Source organism: Lipotes vexillifer, unplaced genomic scaffold (genome assembly GCF_000442215.2).
Source record: "Lipotes vexillifer unplaced genomic scaffold, Lipotes_vexillifer_v1.1 scaffold2116, whole genome shotgun sequence".
Taxonomy (NCBI): domain Eukaryota; kingdom Metazoa; phylum Chordata; class Mammalia; order Artiodactyla; family Lipotidae; genus Lipotes; species Lipotes vexillifer.
Genome location: NW_006791713.1, coordinates 1334955 through 1348319, shown reverse-complemented (window position 1 = coordinate 1348319; position 13365 = coordinate 1334955). Strand labels below are relative to the sequence as shown.

Sequence of the window (13365 nt, the reverse complement as noted above, 5' to 3'; positions counted from 1 at the left end):
ATTTGAGTTTCAACTACATACTTAGTATTTTTTAAATGACAAAAACAGTATTGGGACTTGACTGTGTGTAGCGGTTGTTAACAATAATAGCTGTGATAGAGGCAGCTTCTGCTCACCCAGCACGTGTCCTCTGTCTGTGCCAAATGCTGGGCCAGCACTTTCATGGATTAAGATGAGAAAACGGAGGCTTAGGTAAGTTCAGTGCCAGCCCAGATTCACCCATTAGTAGTGACAGAGACAGGCAGCCACACTCTTAACCACTGTGGTAGCTTTTCTTTTGGTTTGGGCTGTAGTTTGAAATCCATTTAGAGGAGTGGAATTACCAGTTTTTTAATTGTATGCTGTAGTGGCAGGGTCTTTAATAAGTACAGTTTTTAAATTACTAAGCAAAACCTTCAGTACTTTTAAACTTTTTGTAAAGGAACTCCTTCACAAGATGGGTTCAGGTTAGAGAATGTTTTCTTTAGTTTTTTGCTGCAGTTATACTTCACTGTTCTAGAATGGGTGCCTACTCCTTCCTTCCCTATTTCTTTCACTAAAAACATTATACAAACGCAAATGCACCTGTCTTACTAAGTGATTGGTTCATATTACTCTCAAAATTTAGACATTTTGATTGAAATCTTCTTAAATTTATTTCTAACTTTCCTGCTTTTCTTAGTGAGGTAAGTTGGCTGAAACTTCTCCCAAGAAGTCTTGACTTACAGAATACTGGCTTTATTGGCCCTTTCACTTTACCAAGGCTCTGGTTAAACCCAACTTGCAACTCTCTTGATTTAAAATTATTGATGACAGTCTGAATGAGAATGATTCCTGATCGACTGGTCTGTTTGAGGCTTATTCTTTTTAAAAAAATTTTTTAATTTATTTGGCTGCATCTGGTCTTAGTTGCGGCTCACCGGATCTTTGTTGTGGCATGTGGGATCTTTCATTGTGGTGCATGGGCTTCTCTCTAGTTGTGGTGCTCAGTAGTTGCGGCGAGGGGGCTTAGTTGTCCTTTGGCCTGTGGGATCTTAGTTCACCGACCAGGGATCGAACCCACTTCCCCTGCATTGGAAGGCGGGACTTCCTCAGGGAAGTCCCTGAGGCTTATTCTTTTTTTTTTTTTTTGCGATATGTGGGCCTCTCACTGTCGTGGCCTTTCCCGTTGCCGGACGCGCAAGCTCAGCGGCCACGGCTCACAGGCCCAGCCGCTACGCGGCATGTGGGATCCTCCCAGACCGGGGCACGAACCCGCATCCCCTGCATCGGCAGGCGGACTCTCAACCACTGCGCCACCAGGGAGGCCCCCCTGAGGCTTATTCTTAATCCTTGTCCTAGTTTTAGGAAGACACTTGTCCACTTGGAAGTGTCTTTTTCTAAGCTATCCTTACTATTTTATAAGTAACTTAAAATTCTAGGCACTAACAACATTTTGAATTTTTATTAAGACTGAAACCTCTATTTCTTATGTCAGGGGAGCTTTCTCCTGAATTCTGTCTTTTATAAAGTATTCCAGTATTTATATTGCTATGACTTTTTGACCTAATCATTGAGTAGTGTCAGTGGACAGGCATATGGCAAAAATGCACTGGTCGCTGACCTTTTCCCACTTTAGCAAAGTAGTTTTTTTTGTTTTTTGTTTTTCGCGGTATGCGGGCCTCTCACCGTCGTGGCCTCTCCCGCTGCGGAGCACAGGCTCCGGACGCGCAGGCTCAGCGGCCATGGCTCACAGGCCCAGCCGCTCCGCGGCATGTGGGATCCCCCCAGACCCGGGCACGAACCCGTGTCCACTAGCATCAGCAGGCGGACTCTCAACCACTGAGCCACCAGGGAAGCCCCGCAAAATAGTTTTGCTGTTCATAAGTTCTTGTGATTCTTTCACTGTAGGTATAGAAGTAGAGAGCCAGTAGGAGAAAATGCTTTGTTCATCTCGTCATCATTCTGTTCATGGAAGAAACAAACATTTGCTACCTATGTGAAAACTGTGATATTTCCCATTCACCAAAATCTTTGTCTTGTGGAGAGGTTTTACTACAGCAGTATTTAAGACTATTTGATTTGTCAGTTTATCTACTTAAATCTGGGAGCACTGCTTGCTTAGGACTTAGTAAGCATCACAGAAGTTAGAAATGGTTTCTAAAATACCCCAAAAAGTGATTGTTGATACTCTTCACCAGAAAATATACATGATGCAGAAATGGTATTTGTTCATTAAAATACTTTTTGTCATTTAGCATTTGGATACCTTTTTACCTTTTTGCTGACCATCGGGTATTTGAAGCTAAAAAGAAAAAATGAGGTGCTATTTAACATTCATTTGTGTGAGACACTCCAGACCTTAATTTTTAGTGGACTGAAAATCTACAGACAAGGCAGCCGCTGGTCTGCTTGAGCTTTGATGATTGATGTTACATGACACAGAAGAACCTCTGGCCTGTCATGGCAACATTTTATTGTTTTTACATTTTTGGTTGTTTTTTTAGGGATAGCTTTTTTTTTTTTCTTCCCCAAGTAAATATAGTGTCTTAAATGGGCCAGACCCTTAAATGGTCACAGTTTTATGAAGATAAATCATATGTATCTTTTGCTCTTGAGGGGCCTTACAAGTTGTCCATGTATGATCTAACTTTTAAGAGTAGTACCATATAAAAGGATTTTGCCTCTGCCTTTTTTTTTTTAATTTTTTTATTTTATTTTATTTTTGGCTGTGCTGGGTCTTTGTTGCTGCTTGCAGACTTTCTGTAGTTGTGGTGAGCGGGGGCTACTCTTCGTTGTGGTGCGTGGGCTTCTCATTGTGGTGTCTTCTCTTATTGCAGAGCATGGGCTCTAGACGTGCAGGCTTCAGTAGTTGTGGCACGCGGGCTCTAGAGCGCAGGCTCAGTAGTTGTGGCGTACAGGCTTAGTTGCTCTGTGGCATGTGGGTTCTTCCCAGACCAGGGCTCAAACCCGTGTCCCCTGCACTACCAGGTGGATTCTTAACCACTGCGCCACCAGGGAAGCCCCTGCCTTCGTTTTAAAATAATTTTTTATCAATACATATTCTAACCAGCAAACAACTGTGTTTTTTAATAATCATTTGTGTCCCTGCTACTCAGCTAGGAGATAGTTTTGCCTTTATTTTAAAATTTGTCTGAGGATAGCGGGGTTTTTTTGCTTTTTGAAATACTGCCTATAAAATAATAAATATATGTACTCTTTTAATGTAAAATGAATTAGAATTTGTGCACCCAAGTAAGCTTTATTTTTGAGTGTACATTTTGTGAAGTAAACATTTATTCCAATAGTTCCATGGCCCAAAATGGTTTTAAATTATTTTGGAATTGTCTTCATAAGAATCTATATGTCATGGAAGAAAATTTCTAGTAACGCCTTCTCTTTGTACCCAAGGAAAGCGTGGTGATGGTTCTAAAAGTGCAGGGGTGAACTTCCAAAAGTTATTTGAGCAGCGGTTGCACTATTGAAAAGCTCATGGTTTCCAGAGGTGGTTAGGTAGAGGCGGTGATGCTGGGGTGTGCGTGCCTTGTTCAGTTGTTTTGCCATCACACCTCATGCACAGTATTGATCACCATTCCTGTAGGCTGGGCGTTGAGCAGGTGGGGCAGGGTGACTGACCCTGACCTGCCCGGGCCAGCCCCAGCTTAAAAGCCTGTCGACCTGGTATGACTGTGATCAGAGTCCCGTTCATTTTCAAAGTTGTCCTAATTTGGATAATAAATAATATGTTTATTTTATGTGTGAAACTATTAAAATGAGTAAGAAGACAGATTACTGGTATACTGAAAGTGCTCAGACTTGTGATATGTGTGGTTTTAATTTTGTTCGACTATTTTTTAGTTATTTTAAAAGTTAACACTAATTCCTTTGTATAATCTAATACCTGTTGTTTGATGGCAAACAACAGTTCATCAGATGGTAGCTATTTTTTATGTCCTGACTTCACTCAATCTGGCCACTTACTCCAAGGGCTGGATTACCCTGGTGCAACTAACCTACTGATTCATTTGATACATGCTAAATAATAATTTCACACAGAGTATTTTGAAGCCTAAAGCCAAAGTGCTATATTATTTATTTGCATCAACCCATTTATTTAAAACATACAGGTTGTAACTATCTTGGGAGTAGTCTAATGACCAGAGGAAAAGTCTTGTTTCAAAGTTTTGTGCTAAGGAGCCAGCGTTAGAGCTCTTCCCAGGTGACTGAGGAATTAGGGTACGTAGCAGCAGCTCTATTCACAGTAGCCAAGACATGAAGCAACCTAAGTGTCCATGGACAGGTGAATGGACACAGAAGATGTGGTACCTGTGCACGGTGGAGTATTACTCAGTCATCAAAAAGAATGAAATAATGCCGTTTGCAGCAGCGTGGATGGACCTAGAGACTATCATACTAAGCAAAGTAAGTCAGACAGACAAATACCATAAAACATCACTTATACGTGGAATCTAAAATATGACACAAATGAACTTATTTGCGAAACAGAAACAGACTCACAGACATAGAAAACAAACTGATGGTTACCAAAGGGGAAGGGGTGGGGATGAATTAGGAGTTTGGGGTTAGCAGATACAAACTGTCATCTATAGAGTGGATAAACAACAAGGTCCTACTGTAGAGCCCAGGAAACTGTCTGCATACCCGTAATAAACCATCATGGAAAAGGACGTAAGTGTGGAGGTGTAACTGAATCGCTTCGCTGTGCACCAGAAGCTGACGCGACCTTGTAAATCAGCTGCGCTGGGCAGCAGCCGACGGGTGACCCAGCAGCCATCACATGGGGCCAGCAGCCTGGCTGGTGGCCAGGACCAGGTGAGACGACAGGGAGGCGCCCAATAGCTGCGCCGAGAGGAGGCTGACCTCGCGCTGTGGGGCCCCAGCTGTGGATTTCGGTGGGGGGACCCCGGGGGTCTTTCTGTGTACAGGCGAGAGTCTTTGGAATTGTAGACTTCTTTTAAGTTGTTTTACCTGATGAAAGGGCTAAGTCCAGCCTCTTGCTTGCTAATTATTTCGTGTTCATTCATTCAAAACTCCGGTTCTCGGTTCTCGTAAGCAAGTCATTAGGAGGAGGAAGAAGGAGGTGCGCCTCCGCCTTCAAGGCGCTCGCGGTGCGCGAAGGGGAGGGGCCCGTGGGCGGAGCCTGAGCTCGGAGGAGACGCGATCGCGGGCAGCTGTGAGGCCGCTGTGCAAAGTCAGAGGATAAGCGTCAGAGGTGCGTTACAGAAGATTCGTCATTTGGCCGAAGCCCTGAGAGACGAGAAATTCAAGGGTCCTAGGAGGGGAGGCAGGTACAAAGATGCAGAGTTTTGCAAAAGCACAGATTTTGGGGTAATGGTGAGAAGTGCGAGAGCTTTCACTTGGAAAGGAACAGGAGTGACACTGGGGCAGAAATTGGGAAGAAATTTGTATGCACCTGGATTGAAACTCAACCATTTGGGCAGTAGAAGGGCCGGCAGAAGTTTGGAGGGAAGTTGTGTGGTGAGATTTATGTTTTAGGAACTTGCTTTTTTGAAGAATTTTATTAGGAGAATTTGGACATATAAAAATGCAGAAGGCTGTATCGTGAGACTTGAGAATTCATCACCCAGTTCCAGTCACTGTCAGGACTTCTCCATTCTTCCTGTCTGCGGCTCCCACTCTCCCCTTTTACTTGCTGGAGTATTTTAGGGCAAGTACTTTAGTACTCCAGATGTCATATCACTCTACCCTGCAAAACTTTATTAAATTACAGACATTGTGAAAACATAACCGCTATACCATTATCACACCAAAAAAGTTTACACTTGTTTCTTAATACCTTCTATTATCTAATAATGTGTTCCCCCCAGCTGTCTCAAAGAAACAAAACAAAACGTGTCTTTGTTGATTTGATTGAATTGGGATGTGAAAATGGTCTGCACGTTGTAGATCATCGATAATCTCTAAACCTCTTCTAATCTATAACAGCTTCTTCCTCTAACCTCCCTGTTTTTCCCCCATCATGTTTATTTGATGAAGAGACCACATTGTTTTTCTGTAGAATTTCCCATATTCTGGGTTTGGATGAGCACATGATAGCTTATAACATGTTCCTCTGTCCCGTGTTCTTGTGAACTGGTAGCTAGATGTAGAAGCAGGATTGCTCTCAAGTTTATTGGCTGATTTATTTATTTTGCAAGGATGGTCATGAGTGGTGCTATAACACATCAGAAGGCCCATCTTGTCTAGCTGACTCCTTTCCAGTGAGGTTAACAGGATCGTTGAGATTAGGTGTTTTCAGTCTGATCTACCATTAGAAAACTCCTCACATTTCATGTGTAGGTTTTAGGAGCCATTGATGATTGTTGCCTAGAACTATTATTTCATTGCAGGTTGGAAAATAATGATTTTCTAATTCTGACATTCCTTCTGCCTTTATTACTAACATCACTGGGAAGGTGATTCTGAGATGCTGTGGTCCTGACCTGACTCTGGAGTGGGGAGAGGCTGCTGGCGGGGAGAGGTGAGGGGCTGAACTGAGGTGGGGAGGTTGGAGAATTGACGCACATGGATCGGTGACTGAGCTGCTGAAGGAAGTGTCAGAGACGTCTCAGTTTACTGGCTTGGGAACCTAGGTAAGTGGTGGTGTTATTCAGGGAACAGTCCCGGTTTTGAACACATGAGATTTTAGTTACTTACTTGTCATCCAAGTAAAGATGGCCAGTCTCTCATCGGCAGCATGGGTCTGAGTTGAAGGAGGGAGATCTGGGCTGGAAATGTGGAGTGTAGGGATGGTGGAGTGTGCAGGATAGTGTTTCTTATTTACTGTGTTCCAACTAATAATCTGATTGATTGTAAGTATTTTGAAAAAATAATTCAGTTTTAGAATTCTTGTTTAAAATTTTTTTGAAGTAATATTAGTCATGCACCTAGCAAGCTTCGTTTATTCTTCCTCGTTTTCCCCCCTTTTCCCCTTTACCAATGCAGAAAATTTAAGTAAAATCAGGCTGTTGTGCTTGGAAACAAGGAGTTCAACACTAGTCTTTAGGAAAATGGTTTTCAAGAAGGTGGAAGTCAGTTGTAAACTCTTCAGGGTTGAGGGAAATTTGAGAAGGTAGAGAAGTCTCTCTTACAGAACTTGCTTAAACCAAAGGGGTAGCTTTCAGGTGAGCCTTGAGCGAGTTGCAGATTTTGCCTTTGTGTTCCTGACCATGTGTATCATAGCCACACAGACCCTCTGCTGCATCAGGACTGGTGATACCTCAGCAGCATGACAGCAGCAGTGCTGTTGTCCCATACACAGCTGGTGCCTGGTGACACCGTGTGGGTTTCCTGGAGGTCCCAGGGTGTCCTTCACCGCTCTCCCGGGGTGTCCTGCATGTGTTTAGTCTCCGGTCTTCGGTTTCCTCTCATCTAGAGCACTCCAGAGCCCTTTGCCCCCCTTTTAAGACACCAGGCCAGTTGTTTTATAGAAGGTTCTTCACATTGGAATTAGATGAATGGTAATTAATGTTAAATCACAAATAGTATTTTTAAAATTGGAATTAGATGATTTGTAGATTTAGTGTAAACATTCTGGCCAGTGTATTCTGTAGGTAAGGTACGTGACATCAAGAGATGAGCCATGTGTCAGTTATCTCATTGCTGATGTTAAATTATAATTATGTGATAAAGTGAGGTACATCATTTTTTCTCCCCTTTTAAAGGTACCTTTTTCCCTTGTAAAATAGTAAGTAATCTGATAATAAGTAACCTGATAGTAAGCAACCTGATTATAAGTAATCTTTGAGATGGTGAGAATCACTTTTTCCCCAACAACCTCTCGTCCATGATTTTAAAATACTTTGAAGAATCTTTTATTCTTTTTTAAAAATTTGTATTGGAGTATAGCTGCTTTACAATGTTGTTAGTTTCTGCTGTGCAGCAAAGTGAATCAGCTATACGTATACATATATCCCCTCTTTTTTAGATTTCCTTCCCATTTAGGTCACCACAGAGCACTGAGTAGAGTTCCCTCTGCTATACAGTAGGTTCTCTTCAGTTATCTGTTTTATACATAGTATCAACAGTGTGTATATGTCAATCCCAATCTCCCAATTCATCCCACCCCGCCTTCCCTCCTTGGTAACCGTAAGTAAGTTTGTTCTCTACATCTGTAACTCTATTTTTGCTTTGCAGATAAGTTCATCTGTTCCATAAAATACTTTGAAGAATCTTGCCTTAATTAGTTATTACTGTGGTGGCTTCAAATAATGACTTTTCTAATCCTGTTATTCCATATTTTTCATTTTGTATCCTATAAAGAGCAGCTCCTCCCACCCCCTTAAATTTTTTAAATACCAGTACACACTCATGGAATCTTTTTATTTAATTACTGTTGTTGTTTACATTAATGCTAAAACGGTCCCACATTGGCTTGTGAGAGCCCCTTTAGGCCAGCTCCTGTGTCCTCTTGCTATGTCCCTGTCTGTTTTGGGCACGTCTTTGCTCTTTGGCACAAGGTGTCCCAGTAGCATGTACTTTCCTGCTCAGGCCCTGATATCACCTATTTTCCAGGGAATCCTGATTCTTTTTAGAGGAGAATAGAATTTAGAAACCAAGATGTACTTATTGCTACTGGGACATCATTATTTCCAGGCCCTTTAGACAGAGATAAAGGAAAAAAATACATGTTTATTTGTTTTAAGTCACGTTCACACCGATGTCTGTAATTTCGGTCCATCACCTCAGCGTCCTCCTATCATTGTCACTGTCCGCAGTTCTGTCTCCCTTTTCTTCCATGAGAACTCTGGTTCTCATCATTATATGTGCTCATTTACTGAGTCCTACAATAATTAGGAATCAGTTTCAGATTTGCTATGCCCATTCTACTGTAAAATTCCAAATTTATTTGCAGTTCTTTTTGTCCTTACAGAATATTCACTTCGGGTGTTGATTGTTCAGAAGTTACTTGGATTATTTCTTTTTTTCTTCTGTGTGGTCATCAGTTTGATAAAGAGGTTTATTTGTTTGTTGTTAATTAGGACCTGTTCTCCCTGCCCTCCCTTCCCTCCATACGCAGTTGGAAGTACCGCTCTCTAATGACAAATCTGAGTTTCTTTCTCTTATAAATGACTTAGTCTTTTTACCTGATGCCTCACATTTTTTTATTTTCACTGTTTTGTAGAAACCGAAATTCAACTGAGGCAATTTGAAGATCTGATTTGCTTTATCCAATTCATGGGTCAGGCAGCATCCCGTCTAACAGAGAAGGCTGCTCCCAGGAGCTGTATAAAAGGGAAGGTTGCTTTTGGCAGAGGAGGTGGGATAAGGAGATTAAAAGAGTGAATGATTTCAGGCCGGGTCACCTTCCCTTAGGGGGAGACTGGAGGTCTTACTAGAGAAGTTACCTCACCAGTCCTGACCAGGAAATTCCAGACTGAAGCGTTTAAAATTCCAGTCACGGGAGAGGTTAGGCATTAGGTCTTGGTGGGCTGACAATGAGTGACTACCTTTGGGGCCTCTTGGTTCTTTTTAAAGTAGGCGTGTCTTTCGGACATGCTGTTGTCCTTTTTAGGTTAGTTACTCTATTCCTTAGTCTAGTTTTGTTTGTTTTTTCCTTAGTCTGTTTTTTCTTGTAACAGTTTAGTATAATACTCTATCCTAATCAATTTCTGTTGCTTATATTTATGTGAAATTTCTTTTTCTGAAATTTTAGAAGGCAGAGGAGAACAAGATGATCTGTTCAGCTTCATGGCTGCTGGGCAGCCGTCTTTACTGTGTTTCGGAGGGTTGGACAGTCTAGCCCTAGACTCCGTGAGGGCTTTTCCGGCTCTGTTTTTGCCCCGCCGCCACCACCACCACTTACGTCTGAATCTTCTGTTTTCTTTCTGTTTCTCTGTCCTGGTTTATTTGGAATCTGGTCTCTGCAGCTGCTCACTGTGGACCTTGTCTCGGCCATCCTGGCAGGGAGCATCCCCAGGGCCTGAACCAGCCCTGCACCATCTGGTGCCCAAAGCTCCTCCCCTTTCAGCTGCTCCCCCCATGGTCACCTGCCAGACTTTTCAGTGATTTCTCCCGTTTTCATTGCTGCCTTTGCTCGCTGTTGTGGAGATATTCATGCTACAGAGGTCTTACGGCTATTAGTAGTTTGTCCCTACCAGCTTGTATTTTGGGGTTCCTTGGGGTACTTGGCCACCTAATTGGGTTATGGATGTCGTCTGTGGGGGGTTTGTTTTGCTCTCCAGTTGCTCTGTCTTTATGAAGCGCTGTAGGAGGAGTCAGAAAGCTTTGCCGATGCCACCACATTCTGCTGCCTCAGTAACCTTGGTGGTGGTCTTTTAACTTCTAAAAATACACCTATCCTTTCTCTCCCTCCTTTCCTTCCCCAAGTCATTTAGAAGAGAATTTGGGGAAATGGGAACTGAAAATGCTTTGCATAGCGTTTTTGTATCTATACAGAGACTTTCTTCTTCAGGGGTTTTGTTTGTTAGGAATAGGAAAAGATATTTTCCAGAGGGGATATTTCAGATTACTGTATTACACAAACCAAGTCCATTGGGGAAGTAAGATTTCTTTGCAGTCTTGCTAGTTTCTTATGTAAACTGTGAAATGTAACAGCAAGTTTAAAGATATTCTGGGATCCAAAGTCTTAAAAAAATCTTTGCGTTTGGGTTTGTAACTACTATTTTGGCATCCAGTAAAGTCTGTACAAATTACTTCCATGGTGTTTCTGGAAATTCTGAAGTTGGAATCATGTGCAACCCACCATACATATGACTGTTGGGACCTACAGCAGCGTTGACATTTTCTGTCCCTCTGTGTTTATGTTTCCTTAAACTGACCCTTTTTGTCACCACCAAGACCTGTTTGTTAAATCAGAAATCTGAGTAATATTGTACAGCGTTAACTCACGTAAGTCATTTTAAGGAGCTGAGAAACTGCTTGGAGAAAAAATTCCTACCAGATTTCATTAGCACTACTGTTGAGAACCTTTTAAATTACTATGTTAATGAGTATTTAAATCTTTTTTATACTTTATAGAGACTGCCCTTAAATAATGACATATTTGAGGCAAACTCTGATAGTGATCAACAAAGTGAGACCAAAGGAGACACTTCTTCAAAGAAGAAAAAGAAAAAACTAAGGCAAAGAGAAGAGAAGAGCCCAGATGATCTGAAAAAGAAAAAAGCAAAGACTGGGAAACTAAAAGATAAACCCAAACCAGACCTGGAGGGCTCCTCTGAAAGTATGGTTTTTGATTTAAGGACAAAGAAAAGAATTTTGGAAGCCAAAGAAGAATTAAAGGAATCCAAAAAGCCCAAAAAAGATGATATAAAAGAAACTAAGGAGTTAAAGAAAGTTAAAAAGGGTGAAATAAGAGATTTAAAGACTAAAAAAAGAGAAGATTCCAAAGAAAACAGAAAAACAAAAAAAGAGAAATGTGTTGAATCTCAGGTGGACTCCGAATTGAGTGTCCTTAGTGATTCCCCTGTTCAGGAAGAAGACGGTGAAGATTTGCATTCTGACAACAGAAACGAGAAGCAGCCAATTAAAGGTACAAAAGATAAAGCAGAGCCGGAGGCCATTCAAGATACTGTTTCTGATAAACAGCAGGGTGACACTGTAAGCGCTGATGAGGATGATGTCAAAGCTAAGAGGAAAAAAAAGAAACTGAGGAGGACAGAGGAGCTTAAAGAGAGCAAAAAGCTAGAAAACAAGAGCCTCCTAGAGAAGAAAAATACACAGAAAAAGCAGAGGAATCCAGACAAAGGCCCAAGTAGCGCTGAGTTAGATAAGCCAATGGCTGCCTCTGGCCCAGCACCGAAGAGCTCCAGACCGTGTGTGGAGGAGAGAGTCTCCAGGCCTGCAGACTCCTCGGGGGAGGTGAGTGCGGAGGTGAGTGCTGGGGCAGGGTGGAGGGGATGGCTCGATCTGATTGAAGGGCTGTAGCTTGCATCTCACACAACACACAGATGTTCAGATTAAGCTAGCACTCTTGAGTGGTCAAGAAGCTCCACAAATAATGAAGAGGAGACCGTAAAGCCGCAGCAGACCAACCTCGTTTTCTTGCACTTCACAGATAGTGCCTTTTTTACAGATTGGAGGTCTGTGGGGACCCTGCGTCGATCAAGTTTATCGGCGCCGTTTTCCCAACAGAATCTGCTCACCTCGTGTCTCTGTGCCACATTTTGGTCATTCTTGCAGTGTTTTAAACTTTGGTTTTGTTTTTTTGGCCACCCCGTGTGGCATATGGAACTTCCCCAGCTAGGGATCGAACCCAGGCCCCCTGCAGTGGAAGTGCGGAGTCTTGACCCCTGGACCACTGGGGAGGTTAATACTGTAGGTGTTACAGTGTTTGTGATCGGTGATCTTTGATGTTGCTATCGCAAAAAAGGCTGAAAGCTCAGATGATGGCTAGCATTTTTTAGCAGTAAAGTATTTTTTTTTAGTTAAGGTATGCACGGTTTTTTAGACATAATGCTGTTGCACACTTAATACTATAGTAAAAATATAACTTTTATATGCCCTGGAAGATGACAAAAATTGTGACTCACTTTAGTGCAATATTCGCCTTATTTGCAGGGGTCTGGAATCGAACCCAAAGTATCTCTGAGGTGTGTCTGTGTACGAAACTTTTCTACCATTAGGGAGATAATAGTATATCAGAAGGAAGAAATTCTCCTCTCCCTTCTAGGTTCGTCTGGCTGGTTTAGAATTGAATTGACATGAGACAGATGAACAGGGGGAAGATCAAACAAGTTTATTAATGCGTACACATGGAGGAGACCCAGGAAAACGGAGTAACTCGCCAAAACGGACGAAGTCCTCACCTCACGTACCGTCCTCAGCCAAAGACCAAAGAGGATGTTGAAGATGGGGAAGCAGTTAGGGGCAGCGAGCAGGCAAAGCACAGTAGACAAGGGCGGGGCCGTCACACAGATGGAAGTCCTTGCTGCTCCACTGATGTCTCTGGAGGTTTGGGAGACACCCTTACAAACGGAGATCTCCCTTACAGATGCAAATGTTTCTCACCAGAGGGCAGCTCCTACTTGGTTTTCAGAGTTTTCCCCATGCCTGCTGTTTCCTGGAAAATAACCAGCTTAAAAGAAGTAATACGCCCAAGAGACATATTTGGGGAGGCAAATTCTGCTCCCCTTCAAGCCTGATTAGTGAGAGGCAGTTATAAATGCTGATCATCCAGCTTTTGAACCGCCCCAGCAGTCTCCAGACTTGCTTTCTTTTGGACTGACCGCAACTAGAAAACTGGGGGCTAATTTGTGAACAAAAGTCAGGGGTTTTTAGAGGTATTCAGCTACTATGTAGCATTGTGAAGTAAAGCTTATAGCTTCCTCAGCTTATTTTATTAGCTTTTCACATCCTACTTGTATGTTCCCCCTGTTGTCTCAAGACTATTATACCACTTGTGGGACTTCCCTGGCGGTCCAG

General features: G+C 42.4%; 1 protein-coding gene and 1 non-coding gene across 2 annotated transcripts in view; one reads left to right on the top strand and one right to left on the bottom strand.

The window, feature by feature from the left end:
- Positions 1 to 13365, top strand: part of MPHOSPH8 (M-phase phosphoprotein 8) — a 48278-nt gene that overhangs the window by 14357 nt on the left and 20556 nt on the right. The window contains 1 exon segment of the mRNA XM_007464516.1: positions 10960 to 11814. Coding sequence (XP_007464578.1) covers positions 10960 to 11814 — 855 coding nt within the window.
- On the bottom strand, positions 12176 to 12248 carry TRNAG-UCC (transfer RNA glycine (anticodon UCC)). Its single transcript has one exon. It is a non-coding gene; the product is annotated as a tRNA-Gly (tRNA).